The sequence below is a fragment of the Watersipora subatra genome, chromosome 1 (assembly GCF_963576615.1).
Source record: "Watersipora subatra chromosome 1, tzWatSuba1.1, whole genome shotgun sequence".
Lineage (NCBI taxonomy): Eukaryota > Metazoa > Bryozoa > Gymnolaemata > Cheilostomatida > Watersiporidae > Watersipora > Watersipora subatra.
In genome coordinates, this window is record NC_088708.1 from 69,186,661 (window position 1) to 69,204,991 (window position 18,331).

General features: G+C 37.0%; 1 protein-coding gene and 1 pseudogene across 3 annotated transcripts; both read right to left on the reverse strand.

The window, feature by feature from the left end:
• Nucleotides 1–12,812, reverse strand: part of LOC137390844 (uncharacterized) — a 75,395-nt pseudogene extending 62,583 nt beyond the window's left edge.
• A 1,711-nt stretch (nt 12,813–14,523) lies between these two features.
• LOC137399678 (protein kish-B-like) lies at nt 14,524–17,736 on the reverse strand. 3 transcript variants are annotated; one of them, XM_068085876.1, is made up of 4 exons: nt 17,703–17,736; nt 15,351–15,412; nt 15,134–15,265; nt 14,524–14,768 (listed from the first exon to the last, which is right to left on the reverse strand). In XM_068085876.1, exons 2-4 carry the CDS (start codon nt 15,358–15,360, stop codon nt 14,686–14,688), a joined length of 225 nt encoding a protein of 74 aa, XP_067941977.1. In that variant the 5' UTR covers nt 15,361–15,412; nt 17,703–17,736; the 3' UTR covers nt 14,524–14,685. The 3 variants fall into 3 exon arrangements, with proteins under 3 accessions (XP_067941977.1, XP_067941986.1, XP_067941968.1); XM_068085885.1 differs by lacking the exon at nt 17,703–17,736 and adding an exon at nt 16,404–17,344; XM_068085867.1 differs by lacking the exon at nt 17,703–17,736 and having other exon boundaries at nt 15,351–15,735.
• Between the last annotated feature and the right edge of the window lie 595 nt (nt 17,737–18,331).

The window sequence follows — 18,331 nt, forward strand, 5'->3', positions numbered from 1 at the left end:
AAACCGCATAAAACTGCTGCTATAATAGTAGACAGGCAGTGACAGAGCAAAAGAGTAAGCATACACGTACGCTACATGGAAGTATTTTCAAAGAAAAACAAGTGAACAAACTGATAGACAAAACTCACTTAGCAGGTCTCCAACCAGCTTGTCATCCAAGTTCTCTGCGTCAGCAGTTCGACTCTGCAAGATGTCTAAGGTTATAGCTGTTGCAAACAGATAGCAAATCGGTCAACTCTAGTCTGAGCCAGTCAAAAGTTACAATGTCGTATCTGCACTATAACTTAGAATGCAATGCAACCACACGAAGCATGCAGGTGCACTCCAAAACAAAAATGTAACGAATCAAAAACAAGGAAAGAAACAGCGGATCAAATGGCAAATGGTAACAGGAGATGGAATAACCAACAAGGCAACCAAGACTACAAACAACAAGAGAGAGGCAGAAGGCCCTGACCACTAGCGGTGCTCGAGACCGACTATTCCAGTGTTCTGTAACTTTGCTGGTAGCCACCCAGTGCTTAGCTATCCGATTCACTCTCGCAAAAAAGCTTAAGGAAATTGTCTAAAATATATGATGAACTGACAGCCTAGAATGCAGTATACTCCTACCTAAGTGTATTAATAAGTTTCAAAAGTAGAATGATGCGCTTGGTAACATGCGTGCATAGCAGGGAGAGACAACTTCCTGACAGGCAGGTAGGCAGTCACAACTTAAAGAAGCTTACAAGCTTTCCCTCAGCATGTTAAGAGTTTACCCATCGATGGTGATATTCTATGGCAATTAACAGATAAGCAAAGCAAATGGTAGCTGGTATCAAATCACAAGACAGCAAATAACTATTGTAAACAAGGGGTGTAAACAAAGGGTGCTGATGCGGCAGCGGTAAGGTTGACGAACAGAAAAGGCTCCTTAACCAAAGCTCATAGACAGCACAAAACATTAAACATCTACGTAGGGTGAAGCGGGATGAGTTCACCTTTTTCTTTTTGCCTTTCTTAAAGATATTGTCGCCTCCTGTAGTTCGCAGGAACTCAAAAGCATATGAGCCCGGAGGAAACTGTTGGCCATATAAGAAGCAAAGCAGAGTTAAGAAACATAGAGCCAAAGAGTAATCATGAGTGACATAGAGCTATGAAGTGGATAAATAGATACTTACACACTAAAAGTTGATAAGTTGTAAGTTGATACTCTCAGGCTATAGAAAGGCTGACAGAGAATTTTAATTGTTGCTGTCAACCTAATGTATTAATATGTTGTTGTTTTTATATGAACATAACTAGTAGAAAAGGATAAAGCTCCAACTATGTCACACAAAGTGGTAAACTACCTATATGACCACCCACCTCTATAATTCCATTATCATGTCATACCTCTATAGCTTATAGAAACTGCAACTACATCACCTTACTCACCTTTCTTTTAACCAGGTGATTGACGATCTCCTCCACTCCGGACTCAATGTTGCTGATGTGCTCCATGAGATCTTGTGCCCTCTTATTCACAGACTCAGGGATGGCTTTGGTAAAGTCTTCAGTAGACTACAGCGACAAACAATAATTTAGATATCTATTGCGGTCGTAAGCATGTGTGTATTTTTGCTGCAGGTTCGCCTAGATGTTAATAATAAAGCTGGACAAAATATAAATAAATATCGACTTCATACCAGTTTTATGTGCGTATCATGCATTTTGTGCATTTATTACCACATCTGTCCAGAATTTGAGATGTTTTAAAATACATTACCTTTTTTTAAAACCATGCAAAACTGTGCAAACCATAGACTCACCCAGCGAAGAGCATTTTGATAGCGGTTTAACCAAATGATAGTTTATAGTTTCACACGAGTTGTAACAACTATAATTAGTATACTCCAAAATATTTAGAAGCAGTTCAAATGATATATTAAAATCAGAGAAAAACAACTAGCAATAAATATTTGTAGGCTACTAAGCTACAAAAGGCTCATTCAAACTTCACTACAAAATCTATTGTAATTATTGTCAAATATCTCATTGCCCGGCATCAGTGACATCACAATCCCACTCCTCCACCCTCTTCAGCTGTGCTTAATTCCTACCAACTCAATGTACAAATTGTAAAGCTATAATGCCATTAGCAAGAATAGTGCTGGCAAGTAGACAGAATGGTGATGTAAAGCAATACAAAGGTGCACAACTACAACAGTGCTGCTCGCATAGTAACGACTACTGTAATAAGTGTCTAGCCTCTAGCCATCACCCAAATATGATTTGTAACTCAAAGTGAAAAAACTCGGTCAGAGTGCAAAGATTGCGAGTGCGTTATACAGTTGAATGAGACAGCGTGCGCTGACCTAGCAAGAATTGTGGTATAGAAGAGACAGTGCTTTAATTATAGTTGCTGGAATGCTAGAAAGACATTTACCTTTTTGTTGCCAAGACATTCAGCCAGCTGTTATAACAGTAGCATGACAAGTAAGTAAGACGTGCTGAACAAAACTAGCATAGTAATATATAGTAATAGTAATATGGCTCTAGACATAGGGATATGGCTCTAGACATAGTAATACGGCTCTAGACATAGTAATACGGCTCTAGACATAGTAATACGGCTCTAAACATAGTAATACGGCTCTAGACATAGTAATACGGCTCTAGACATAGTAATACCGCTCTAGACATAGTAATACGGCTCTAGACATAGTAATACCACTCTAGACATAGTAATACGACTCTAGACATAGTAATACGGCTCTAGACATAGTAATACGTCACTAGACATAGCATACGGCTCTAAACATAGTAATATGGCTCTAAACATAGTAATACGGCTCTAAACATAGTAATACGGCTCTAAACATAGTAATACCGCTCTAGACATGGTAATACGGCTCTAGACATAGTAATATGGCTCTAGACATAGTAATACGGCTCTAGACATAGTAATATGGCTCTAGACATAGTAATACGGCTCTAGACATAGTAATACGGCTCTAAACATAGTAATACGGCTCTAAACATAGTAATACGGCTCTAAACATAGTAATACGGCTCTAGACATAGTAATACCGCTCTAGACATAGTAATACCGCTCTAGACATAGTAATACCGCTCTAGACATAGTAATACGACTCTAAACACAGTAATACAGTTCTAGACGTAGTAATACGGCTCTAGACAAAGATGCAGATTCAGAGTTGTTTATCGACTTAAAAACCAGTGACTGGTTTATTTATGAAGAATGGCAGAGCAGCTGATGAGTAAAGCAAGCCTGTACAGAAAATTACTGTACAGAAAATTACTGTACAGAAAATTACTGTGCAGAAAATTACTGTACAGAACATTACTGTACAGAACATTACTGTGCAGAATTGATTACTATACAGAACATTACTGTACAGACCTGATTACTATACAGAACATTACTGTACAGACCTGATTACTATACAGAACATTACTGTACAGACCTGATTACTATACAGAACATTACTGTACAGACCTGATTACTATACAGAACATTACTGTACAGACCTGATTACTATACAGAACATTACTGTACAGAACTGATTACTATACAGAACATTACTGTACAGACCTGATTACTATACAGAACATTACTGTACAGACCTGATTACTATACAGAACTGATTACTGTACAGACCTGATTACTATACAGAACTGACTACTGTACAGACCTGATTACTATACAGAACTGACTACTGTACAGACCTGATTACTGTACAGAACTGATTGCTGTACAGAGCTGATCACAGGATACATAATCAGTTGCTAGTAACGAATCACGAAAATGCCTTAACGATCATCACTTTCCATTATGTACCTAAACTTGCCACCTAATTTACAGAACTCAACATGTTGATAGGTTTACCTGCAAATTCAAGATTGACCTGCAGATGGTAGATGATAAGCTGAGTATACTCACCCAGATTTGCCCAAAAGCCAAGTCATAGTCAAAAAGAAACATGCTGCTGATGGTTTTAATGTTTGCAGTGATGCGAGTCTGCATGATGTCATTGACAAGGGTGACGAGAGCGGATAACTTCTCTGTAGAGGTGTGAATTTGATGCAAGAAGGCATCTAAAATAATGATAGGCGTTAATTGCCGACGAGTATGAATGCTTAAATAAATGTATGATACATCGTTATTTAATTATTGTTCTAAACACACTAAATATATGAACTTAACATTAAGTTTTCAATAACCGAAATAACATAGAAACAATTAACACCATTCCAAAACATACACAAATATTTTACAAATAGACGTACTCTATTTTACTGAGATTAATAATTTTATATGTACAGTTGCATGTCAATAAAATGAATAACTATGGCACAACACTAATCATGGGTTGCTCCTGTAGGGCTGGAGATGCTGCCATTGAACGAGACTGCATGCAGTATTGTATGAACGCTAACAATAGAAAAGCATTGTATAAAATACACAGACATGAGGTGATTTGTTGGCAACCAGAATGACTCTATTCTCAGGCACCACTAATGCATAAACGGCCATTGTGAACTGGAGTCGGTATACCTGGATAATCCGTTGGTACAACGCCAAAATAAGAGATCTAAAAGAGTCATCAAATTTTAAGAGGTTGGTAAAGAAACTCATGCTTAATTCAGACTTACTAAAGTCCTACTTAATTCAGACTTACTTAAGCCTTACCTAATTCAGACTTACTAAAGTCCTACTTAATTCAGACTTACTTAAGTCCTACTTAATTCAGACTTACTTAAGCCTTATTTAATTCAGACTTATTTAAGCCTTACTTAATTTAGACTTACTTAAGTCCTACTTAATTCAGACTTACTTAGGTCCTACTTAATTCAGAATTATTTAAGTCCAACTTAATTCAGACTTACTTAAGCCTTACTTAATTCAGATTTACTTAAGTCCCATTTAGTTCAGAATCTACTGCGCGGCACATTAGAATGTATACCGTGTAGTTCAAACTCACCGATATTCATGCTGTTCCAGGCCAGAGTGCTAACCCCAGGTTGAAAGCTGACCAGTGCTTGGTCTACATGAGGTTGAAAGAGACCTTTGACATGCTCGGGTATAGCCCTGATCACGCCATAGAACTGGGTCAATGCTAGCTGTAGATGGTCTCTGTAAGACTTGAACCTACCCTCCTGTTGGAGGATGACATGTACCGAATCTGGCAGAGTCATTCCTTGCCTCACCATCCACCTACCCTCAGCGAGCAACTGCATGACCCTGCAACAGACACCAGCATAAAATAGATGCAGATTGAAGTAATGTAAGCTCATCCAGTCATTACTGAAGTTCAAATGAAAGTTTCACAAAAGAGAACTAGTCCAGTGATACTAATGCATTTAGTTGAAACAAGTTTCGACACCTCGTGAAGCGAGAACATAATATTATGAAATTTAACCAATACCAAGGGCAGACACATGATTGTTTTTACATATCACCGGGTACAGCTGAAGAGCTAAGGCTGACGCTCAAATGTAAATCTCGATTCAATTTCAGATCTTACACAACTTTTCTGATAATTTTAAGTCTAAATGTTGGAATTTATTTTCAATTGCCTCTAAGTCTATTTTCAAGTTTTCCTTCTTAATTCCCTCTTTGAAAGTTTCTTGTGACATCATTGTGAGTGAAGCATGTAAAACGGCCACCAGTTTATAAAATGCTCGTAATAGTGTGAGGATTGAGAAACTTCAAGCAGTGAAAAGTCCACAAAAGTCTGAGAGTGAGTTGAAAATGATCCGATAAGAAAATTATTATAGCAAATTTCTCTTTGAGTGTGGTCTAGCTTTTTTAAAGTGGTATGAAATAGAGAAAAATAGAAAGTATCCAGTTCACTTACCTTTCATCAGCATTAACAAGAATCTCCTTGCTCTCTGGATGGTGCACCAACAACGTCGCTTTCATGCCTGCTTTGGCAGCCTCTATCTTTGCTTTCCAGCTTTGGAACCACATTGTCTCAAAGGTAACTAGAGCCGTTGCTATTCTGTTGTACATCTGCAACGTCAGAACCGGTGATCAGCATTAGCAAATCAGAGACAACATTAAAACCTGTTACACCCTGATGAGGCCCGGTCTAATCTGCTCAACATTGACGCTGCCTATGCCAACATCTGGCTTTGGTGTTTGCTGTTCAAAATGCTGAATAATGAAATTTCTTTAACAATGATTGATTGTAATATACATGTATATTAGCCACTGACTGTTGGAGTTGTACCCACCTTGCACACTCTGCTAAAGTCTCTCAATGAGGAAACAGCTTTCGTGTCTCTAAATATCTTCATCGGTTCTTCTATTCGTATGAGCAACTGCCGAGCCCAGTATATCGCCCCGGCAACCTAGTAAACACAGTGGAGTCAAGCAATGGCTTTGTTGGCACAGCTGTCATTGAAACAGAAAAGTACCAGTAATATTAGTCATCAATCTCTATTATTTAAAAATCACTGTCAGGATGTTTTTTTAACCAGAATCTTACTGGAGGGGCATTTCTCAGCATGGGAGGGCTGTCCTTGCCTCCTTCATATATGTCAGCGACGAGCTCTAAGTCTGTTTCATACTGGTTGAACAGCTCCACAAACTTCTCAGCTATGACAGGCCTGGGGCCAGGTCTTTGCGCGATGGGAGCCAACCTACAAAATAAGACTCCTCGATTATGTCAAGCTGTCTAAACAGAGTGCAAGAAGCACAAGCTAAGCCGGTTAGATACTTATAGTCATCTCTTCATGGTTGTCCCCTTAGGACACTGGAATAGTCTCAGTCAACTGCCTACAGCATACTCACTGCCTGAGAAGCTTCAATGCTTGCCATGTCTTCATTTTCTTGCTGAAGAGACAGTGAAGGTAAGCGCAGATAAATCTCTCCAATTCTGTGACTGTTCGTAAGAACTGAGTGTATGTCTCCTCAAATCGATCCTGAGATTATTAGAAATTCATGTAAGATTTCAGAGCAAATAAAAATAAAATAACTAAAACAGCAGATGCTTCTATAACATAAACAATCCGTAGCGACAATGTTTACGTTGTAGGGGTTTAAGCCATACAAAGCGTACAATACCTGTAAATAGCCTAAACCGTTCCAAGATTTTTCCCGACTCACCCCTTCAAAAAGGAAAAAACCAAACTCAACTTTTCAATTTAATGACTACATGAACTGTATACATTGGTTATATATACATTAATGGCATAATTGGTTTGTATTGACAGCGTTTCTCTTTTTTCTTACCACTTACACTTGGTTTAGGGTCAATGATTATGGTAATTTAAGATTAAGGGAGAGCACAGCTTCAATGCCATTTTAAATCAATATTTTAACTTTTGCTTTACACAGCAAGGTCTATGATGCAAAGCAAAAAAAACTTTGTGTACGCCTAAAATGAAGTATTTAAAACCAGCGATCTTACTGAGTAAATTTCAAAAGAAGTTGACAGGCAGATGATTGCAAGGCATTATCTTACCTTATCAGCTGTCTCTACGTCAACCATAGTTCGAGAGGTCACGCTGCTCTTCATTACCTCTGACATTTTCTGCATATGATCCTTGACAACTGTGGCAACACTTGGACCTTCATTTTCCGCACTGCTGCCATAGTACTGTCCTGCAGACAGTCAAATCACTTGTAGAGCCAATACCTTTTGCTTTTAATTATCGTAGTACTAGCTTTTGATGATCTAACAATAGTTGATACATAATAAAATGCAATAAGATACCTTAACAGCGACCTGTAGTCATTAGTATACCTACAGTACCCATAGCAACATTTACTGCTTCCATAGCAACATTTCACGCTACCATAGCAACGCGTACTGCACTCATAGACAACACATTTAGTGCTGAGAACAACTTTTTATTGTACCCATAGCAGGGCTGACTGTAGACATACTAACACTTCAACAATAAATGTGCCTGATGTTAAACACTAACATACTAGCCATCTATTCTGTAAATATTTGATTCTTGCTTCATAAAATGTGTTAGCACGGTACAAAGGTCCAACCAATCATCCGACAATACTAAATTATCTCAGTAATATAGTTTCTGTGAAATAGTCTTACTGTTTGGGAAAAGAGATAAAATGGCAGCATATGAAAAGCCTCCACTAACAGTAACTTATTAACCAGAAATGATGCTATAGGCTATAATACACTCACTGAGTATATCAATGTCATCAGAACTTAGAGCCTTGGGTTCTGTCAATGGTTGGGAAAGTACCCCCTGAACCTTATTGGCACTTTCCTCGCTGTCATGCTTGCTAACCGTCTCTTTCTCTTCCATTTCACTGTCCTCCTGAATAGCGTTGAGGCCTCCCGGAACATACGATGGTATCGGCTGCACAGGTTCAACTGTATAAGATAACACTCGCAACTAAACTAACAGCTATCGGAACAGGTTTGAGTGAGATGACTAAATTTTAAGATAGTCTAACAACTTTCAGTGCATCCTAGCATGGTAGCAGCTATAAAAACATTTGCCAGAGAGGCAGCAGCAGAACAACTAAATGCAGCTTGTTCGTGTCCAGCGGAGGCAAGCAGCTGGCGCACTACAAGCAAAGAAACACTCTCGACAGCAAACCTGACTGTTTCTCTGCTTTATTCTTTTGAGCATACAACTTCCTGTAGTCAATCTCGTCAGACTCTTTTTCTTCAAAGTCTTCAGGGCGAGGCCGAGGGATCCCATTCGCGGTCTCTATGAGTCTACAAGTATGAATGATAATGGTTATGAAAAACATGCTCACTCTTATGAAAATTTTTTATGTCTATCGTTTTATTATAATAGAAAACGATCTCACTTTTCATACTGCGCCATTGTGTTCATCACATCCATTATCTGTCTGAGTCGCACACAGAATGACTCAAAGTGGCCAATGATAGCATCATCATCACTCATGGTAACCCCGTGACTGTCTCCAGTTAAGGAACTTGATTTTTTGCTAGGAGAGTAGCCACCGGTTAATCGAGAGCCCGGTTTCCTGTTGTCACCGAGTCCGCTAACAACACAAGTAAAGTTTGCATACCACCACTGTACAATCATCAAAACCCTATTATTGAACTGTAGTTATGTTCTACAACAATATATTCATGAGCCAGCTATACGCTTGGTTTACATCAGGGAGCCTCGTGTAACATGACTTTCCTCATAACCTTAATATTTTTTATGGGTTTATTATGTCTGTTTAACGTATGATGCAATGTCTGGTTAACAGCGTTCTAATATTACTTAAAACCAAGAAGAAAAAAATAAACAATTTCTCCATGAAGAGTATGAGACAGCAGCAGGTGATTTCTTCTTCATAATCATGGAATGAATTCGGTTAATGCAATGTTAAACGCTGAGAAAAGGAAATATCGAACAAAGCTTGTCTAACAATACATGGAGAGTTCAATATTTCATCAACACAAACCAGACAGACAACTGGGATCAACTAAGTGTCCCAGCAGAGCAGAGATATGTATGAAGCTAAGGAAATTCTAAGGGCAGGAGAAGACAATCGCAACAGAAATTTTATGAAGTACTTATACTGAATTCTAGAGAGCGAAACCTACACGTAAGTAATTCATGTAAACAGATGAGATATGAAGTGGACTGAATTAACAAGACAAACAGTTTCAACTTTGTAAATACTACAAGCTTTACTTTTGGGTATATACATCTTGTGCATGACACTCTGGCAGAAAGTGATATCGAGACTGAGTGGCCCGGCACAAAAAGAACATCATCAGGAGAAAGGCTGGCAGCGTGAACAGAACAGGTGAATATGCTAGTTGCCAGTCAACACGAAATAATGGAAAAGGAATAAGCAAAGCTAAAAGTAAGAAGTTTGCCACTGTTAGTATACCTTTCTGTGTGAGGTGTGGTGGGAGTGATAGTCCTGTATGACAGACAACAGGAGTACACTATCACTACAGCTAAAAGTTACAGCTTATACAACCATACCCGCGAGTACTGATCCTTGAACATTCATGTGCTAACAGCATTTCCAACTTGAAAACATTACGCAAAAAATCTAGCAGTTTAAGCAATGTTGGGATATTTTAAATAGAGCCCGCAAAAGACCTGAATCTAGAATGCTGCATAAGGTAATGAGCAATTCACAAGTCTATAGCAAAACCACAGCTTAGCAAACAGTAGCAAAGAATAGAGTGAACTCATAGAGCTACCTTTCCGAAGGAACAGGACTTGTAGTTCTGCAAAGAGGAGAATTTATATAACACAGAATAGTTAAAATGCTAAAAAACAGTGTATGAAAAATATCGCTTGTATCTGGCTACCATTTCTTGAATGACACGCCTTGACAAGTTAGTATTATGATTTTGACAGATGCCAACACTTTCTACTGTACTTGCTTCTATCCACAGCAGTTAGCAAAGCCTAGTAGTCAGTTGATTCACTAGAAGCTAGAAATAGATATTGAAAATAGTAGCAGGTGAAATGTTCACCTAGCAAAAGTGAGAATCTTTTGCCTTGTAATAGGCTTACATACCCTTTTAGCGGGCTATCCGCAGCCACACTGCTCATAGATGGGTAGTGGCTCATGGCCTGGGCTCCCACGCCGAGAGAGTCTCTGACGTTATGAACACACTCCTTGTAGTGAGAAAGAAGGGCTATGCATGCCCTCATGCGACCTATTATTACAAGAAAATAATAAAAACACTAAATTCGGTTCTGCTAAAAGCTAACAATAAAATTGCTTCCGAAAGCATAATTAAAACCAAATATCTCTAACAGCTCAGAATGTCCAAATACCAGCTCAGAATGTATAAATACAATTACAAGTGAGTTGACAAGTAGTTGACAAGTGAGTTGACAAGTAGTGTACGGTGCTCATTGACTCATACTAAATCTCATGTTTAGTAATTGCACAATTACTACTATGCCATTAGGCATTGAGAACTATGATAACCAAAAACCTAACCAAAGAGCATGCTTTCTTCCTTTAGCACCGGAGCTTGATCTCTGTTATGACCGTGTTGAGTTGTCTTCCCTTTCAGCTTGTTGTCTAGATGAGCTTTCATTTGCTTATACACAGCATCAGAGGCTCCTGTGAGTCCTTCCACTCCGCTGCTAATCTCTTTGGCTACAATGTTCCACAGCTCATCCACGCCATCTTCATCAATCGTTGCCTCTTGTATGTATTCCTTGCATGCCAGAACTAACTGGTTGGTAATCTAAAAGGTTTTGTTATGTACATATTTATATGTTTTGTCAGGAAAATTGAATCAATAAGTTGGAACTAGTATTAAATTTCAATAGATAACTAAGTGCATCTAATGAAAAGGAGGTCCATAGACTAAACACTAATAGCGGGTATAGATTTAATACCTTGGTAAAGAAGAGACCAAGAAAACCAGAGCGAGAGTAATACCGCGATATTGAATCCATCTGTTTGATATTGTTGACTAAGCCTGGAAGAGCCGTTTGCATAATAGCTTGTGGTGTGGCACCGTGATAGAGCTGCGTTAGATACCTACGTAAACCCTCCATGTACTTCACCTTGTCTTTCGCTTCGTTGACAGCATCTGTGATGCTGCGATACACATCAGACCACCATGAATACATTTCAATAAGAACAATAGAATGCTCAATCGGTATTATCCAAGATATTCAAAGAAACTCAAAAGCAGATGTAAAATGTTGATTGCTCAACCTACCCACAGTCTATCACCTTCCATCTTTTGAGAAGCTTTGACTTGGCCTGGATTAGAACTCCAATAACTGACTTGCATTCTTTTGTTTTCAGCTGTTCTGTGATGCTAGTCATGAGTCGCTGGCGTCTTTTCCACCTTTCCAGCTCAGACATTGGACCAGCGCTTGGATCCATGAACCTCAACAAGAAATACATGTTGCAGTGGATGTACTGTGCTGCACAATAAGCAAAATAAATATGAATTTAGACACCTAAATCAGTTTTTACATGTCTTGTCAAACCAGCATTGTTTTGGTGTGAACAAAATACTAAAAGATGGCCAAATATCTACCTTTCATCAGAACAGTCCATTAAAATGTTCTCTATGGTATTCATCCAATCAGTGACAAGGTCTTCGTACTCAGCAATGATAGTAGAATCTGCAGCTGCCAGTCGGTGCTGCTTGAAGTCATTACTAATAATGTTATCTGGCTGTCTTAGCATCTGTAATATGATCAGAGCCTTTAAGCTCTACCCTAGTGCTTACCTTCATGTGTGTTCAACATATTCAGAAGGATTCTGTATGTTTACAACATGGAACAAACTTCACGTTTGCAGTAAATCTGAAATCAGCTTACCATTAAAAAAGCAACATGAAAAAACTAACCTGTTGCTTTGCTGCTTGAACTGTAGATGCAGATTCAGCTAAACTAACAGAAAGTCGTTCGAGCGTGTGCAGGCAAGACTGTTTGTTTTCTTCTGTGCATTGACCCCAGTCTCTCTGATTTTTCAATGCAGGCAAATATATATCACCTAAAAGTGTGGTTATATGCTCAATAGCATTCTTTTTTATTTCTCCTGAGATTATGTCTTTTTCAAAATGATTCAGGTCGACTTCTTTCTGTGTATCACGTCTCAGAAAGTACAAAATATACACTTTGTCCAAGTTTATGTCTCGTAACGTGCTAAGTGAATCAGTGAACTGCAATGATCTAGTTGATAACTCAACACCTTCTAACTTTTCACAATAGAAAAAAATTTTACGCAGTCCTTCGGCCCGAAGAAAGTTGTTCACGGCTTGCATGGTATCCTCTTGACACATGAAATCTTCTAACATGGTCGGGTTGTCATAGCCGCCAATACCAAAACTCTCTTGAATTTTGGCAGCTAGCCACCAATGGCGCTCATCCATGATAGCTGTTGGTTTATGTACTTCTACATACACTTAGAGCTGGCGAGCGAGCTACGGCAAAATTAAATAGGCGCACATTTGATTCGTAATAGACGCCATTTTGTTGTAGGTTGTTAGGGTAGCGCTGACAAACCAAAACATTGCTTCTAATAAACTTTTAATGTAAATCTTTTGATATATATTATTGTTTAAAATTAACAAAAATTTATAATTTTTAGTTTTGTTTAATTTAAATATTTAACATGAAGACTCAGCCACGTTGGAGCACAAAACATTTCATTACAACACGTGAAGGGAAAACTCCTGAAACAAACACACCGACGTTATTTACTTACATGTACCAATGATATACAGCCCCCACATGTATATCATTGCATGTACCTACCATACCCAGTTTGAACAAGTTGAGCTTGGTGTGCCTACAAAGCAACGCATTGAAAAATACTGCTTCAAAATAAACTCAGTTCATCATAATCAACCATCCTTCACTATCCATCAATATATATTGTCAAACCAAGTTGTGCTGCAACCTGCTCTTCGTAGGAGTAGGAAATGTACAGTACAGTGTTACAAGGTTTCTCAGCAAAGGCTTTCTGGCAACTGAAAATGCAGTAACCAATGGCGTTCCCACAAAACTTTGAATTGATTGATTTTAGCTGATGAAGATAGCTAATGGTGAGCAAATTGGAAAAACATTTTGGATGAAGTCCAAGCCCTGATTGAACTTAATGCGATGAGTGCACAAAACAATTGATGCTTTCTATTAAATGCTTCAATTGAAAACAATAACTAAAAAGATTGTTTTATTGAGAAGTATTAGAAAGGATTATTTGGTGATAAGTAGACAGCATTCTATGTTCCATAGACTGTATTCTATGGTCTGTATACTGTATTCTATAGTACATAGACTGTGTTCTATGATCTAGAGACTGTTTTCTTGAATTGTCTGTAGACTGCATGTTTCCTGTGGTTTACAATAGTTTAGATTTGCTTTTGATTGAAAAAAGCCCAGCTCTCGGCAAATAGTCTGGCAACCAACTGCTTTATGATATTAATAACATTTTTAAATGCGAGTGTTAAACAACGATTGTGGTTTCTTCAATTCTTCAAAGATTTCAGTCTTTCTATTATCTGAAGCACGATAATAATTTGTGCTTGCTGCCTAAACTCATTTAAACTTCTTGTCATCATAAAGCTCATGCTAGTTTAAGGTTCCTATGAACTCTGTGCTAGTTTAACGTTCCTTTGAACGTTGTGCTAGTTTAAAGTTCCTTTGAACGTTGTGCTAGTCTAAGGTTCCTTTGAACTCTGTGCTAGTCTAAAGTTCCTATGAACTCTGTGCTAGTTTAAAGTTGCTATGAACGTTGTGCTAGTCTCAAGTTCCTTTAAGCGTTGTGCTAGTCTAAATTTCCTATGAACTCTGTGCTATTTTAAAGTTCCTATGAACTCTGGGCTAGTCTAAAGTTTCTATGAACTCTGTACTAGTCTAAAGTGCCTATGAACTCTGTGCTAGTCTAAAGTTTCTATGAACTCTGTACTTGTCTAAAGTTCCTATGAACTCTGTGCTAGTCTAAAGTTCCGATGAACTCTGTGCTATTCTAAAGTTCCGATGAACTCTGTGTTAATTGGAAATTCTATACCTTCACTTAAAATATAGATGGTCAAATGCAGGCACTATTTAAACTGCTGAACACAACGCTAGCATGCAGAATAATTCATACAAGTTTGTTATATTTACAAAGCTTTCCATAGTAATCAGGCAGACAACCATAAGAAATACAACTGGAAGGACAGCAGAAGTAGATAAATAGTATGAGAAAAAAACAAACTAATAAATGCTGGGCTAAACAGTGTCAACGATGTCGGTATCTCATCACCTAAACAGAACTAAGTAGACAGCCATGAGTACACAGAGTGAGGAGACAGCCAGATGGAGTCGCGTACCAATTACTGATGCTGTAACAAACACAGACACAAACAATGACTAAATACAAGCCCCGACAAGTGGTAGATATACAGGCACTCCTGGTAAAAATAGAGGTTGATTTACCTCCTACTCCATGGCTACACTAAGAATAAAATAGTTGGCTGAGGAAAAGTCATAAAGATCTATAACAAGTTTTCAAATAACCTCGGGTAGAAAAATAATTCTATACTCAATGCACTAAATATGCAATTGTCAAACTTAAAGAAAATATGATCCAAATAAAAACACACCTTCAACGTCCAGCATCCTTTGGAATTGAATAGGGCAAGTGAAATATATATATATACATTGTATATATCTATGTTTTATGTATAATGCGACACTTCACATTTACCTTTATAAAACACTCCAAAGAAGCCTTTCTTTTCTGAGAGAAACCATTGCTTTAGTCGCGGAACTTTTCTAACATAGGCACAAGTAGAGATGAATATCAACGCAAATACTACCAGCCCGTCAAAGGAATATGCTAGAAAAATCAATCAATAACTGTTAAAAACTGGATGAAGTGACACAAATTATAGTGTTGCTTAATATTTTTTGTCTGTACTCACCATTTGTCATATCCACCAACTATAGTTTGCGCATCTTCAATCAGGTCATCACATATATGAATCTGCAGTATTAAAAACAGCATAACAGGACACTATTAAAACACATGCTGTAGCAAAAATTACAAATCTGTTCCTATAATAAATAAGTGATGAGTAAGACATTCTGCAGCTTATTTTTTGTGACAAATATCATCTTTTTTACCATTCGGGCAGTGTCCTGAGGCAATAGATGACTAACAATTTGTTCTTTAAAAAGAAATTTCATTCTAAATAGCTACTGCTATTAATATTACTAACAATACTAACATTACTAACACTACTAACATTAGTAAAATTACTAACACTACTAACAATAGTAACACTACCAACATTAGTAACATTACTAACACTACTGGCATTAGTAACACTACTAACATTAGTAATACTACTAACATTAGTAACATTACTAACATTAGTAACACTACTAACACTAATAGCATTAGTAACACTACTAACATTAGTAACATTACTAACACTACTGACATTAGTAACACTACTAACATTAGTAACACTACTAACATTAGTAACAATACTAACACTAATAGCATTAGTAACATTACTAACACTAGTAACATTACTAACATTACTAACACTACTAACATTAGTATCATTAGTTACTAATATTAATAGTTTGTGCATAGCAATCATTAACTGAAATTCCAAACAATGTGAGTGTCATTGCTCTAAAGCTACAGCATGAATGAAATTAATTACATTACATGTACTCAACTATTGCAATTTTATTCACATAAATGCAAGTATCTGTATGTAGGATACTTTGTAACTTTTAATTAGAACTTCTGAAAGCACTAATGTGACTTACTGTAAGACAAATTGCAATAATTTTAGCCAGTTTGTAGTAAGAATGACTATACACTCTAACATTTCAACGCTTCATAAAGCTCTGAACAGTGAAGCCAGAGAATATGGAAAACCAGCCGCAAAAACACTTAGTGATGAGACCATTGTAGATGGCTTGCATTAGAGGAGAGAGAGAGGTAAATGATGGCTCACCATTGACAGACATCAAGGTTGTAATAGAGTATTTCACTATATATTGATGAGCCTGCTGAAATTTTGAGTAGACAATAGCTCATCTAGACATTATTTTACACAAACAAGATTAGCGGTTGATGTTGAATATGAGACAAGTTTAAAAGCAGATGTTTAACTAATAACATTACACAAAAGTGCACAAAAACGGTAGGTCATCTTCTAAATCATATGCCAAAGGTGATGAGAAACCAAATTCACTCATAGTTCTAGACAAGTCTGACCTTGATTGCAAAATAGTTCTGAATTATTTGATGCATTAATCCCAGTATTTGCCATGTTATATCATTGCAGGCACAGTTTTGAGTGTCTAAACAACTATTATTGGTTGAAATTTCTGTAAAAAAAACTACTCCATAACAATTATTGAGAGAATTTGAATTGACTTAAAATCACTGGAGTTAAATTTCTGACGTTAGGTTGGATGTCTGAGATTTGCTGAGATATTTCATGTTTTTAGAGGATTTTAAATGTTTTCACAGTGTTTGCCAGTTCTGCCTCAAGTCTGACCAATAAAATGATATGAAAAAAATAAAGGAGCTGCGAGAGTCATAAAACTCATGAGTCGGTATTAAGAACAAAGCAAAGAAAAATACTGTGACTGAAGACAAAATTGAAAGCAACCCTGAAAGCTGCTAGAAACACCGCAGCATGTGAGATAATACAAAGCAAAACACTAAGTGGTCTTAATTCACCCTTTAGCATTATCTCATGCTGTTTAGTCAAGCCTCTTTCCAGTTTAGAAATTTAGATAGCTGAAAAGCTGAAAGCGCGTATTCAGAATCTCTGGCCGCAGTTTCAAATTAATAATACTGTTTAATACTGTATTAATGTTTAATACTGTTTTAATACTAATTATACATTATCAAAATTACCAAAAAGGCACATCACAAAACAAACAAGCAACGCTTATTATCTATTTGCCAAAAAAACTACATATTTGAGCCTATTTTTTTTATCCTGAACAAAATACAAAGGCCAAACCAGCTCAACGTTTATATATGAGCAATCTTTATTGTGGTAATCAATAATCATATTTTACAACATGTTTTCCACAAGGTACCACAGCAAGTAAACTACTAGAAAGCAGTGTACAAGAACAACAAAAAGAACAAGACGTTTAATAAGAAAGAACGTTTAATAAGAAAGAGTTGGCTAACTATTTTTTTGTCATTTTACTTCGCTTTTGTTTAGGATCACCATAATTAATTTTCAAACTTAGGTTTAAAAAATCTATTCAAATTTAAAGCTTGAACGTACAAGCAAATGCAAGCTCGAAAACTACGAACTCTCAACCTTATTTTACAGCTGGCATTTCTTTTTTATTTTGTCGGACTCGCTTTACTAGCATTCGAACGAGATGACAACTCCCTGCACGGAGAGAGTGGACAATCCTTTGAATGATTTTCCGCTTTACGATATTATTGTACCAAACAAGCCATATACACGTATTTGAATATGACATCAAATACATTAGTGCAACAGTTTTCTCACACAACACTGGTAACAAAATATACATTTAAATCTATTTTATTTAATTGCTCTGTTTGCAGAAGTGAATATTTTGGTACAAACAATTCTAAATGGAGTAAGCCAGTTATAATACCAAAAAAGCCTGCCCAAGATTAATAACTATTGTTATGTGTGGTTGTGAAGAAATTATGTTATGCATAACTAATACGAATCCACGCACAACATCAGTGTTGAAATTGCTTGTCATATTATTCTCTTCTGACCATGTTTAGTTTGTGCACTTTTGCTTAGCTTGTGGAAACTAATTTGATTATTACTGGTTCAGGTGAAAGTGTTAAGCTGTTGTAAGCAATACTGATATTTATCAGTAAAAGTTAACTTTTTATTCTATAAGTTCAGCAAGTAAATTACACAAC

Bases quoted from the DNA above. Each gene is read 5' to 3' on its own strand.
- LOC137399678 (XM_068085876.1), bottom strand. The intron at 14,769-15,133 runs GTAAATGTGAAG...TGTTTGTTACAG, and splicing joins CTTTGGAGTGTTTTATAAAG to CATCAGTAATTGGTACGCGA.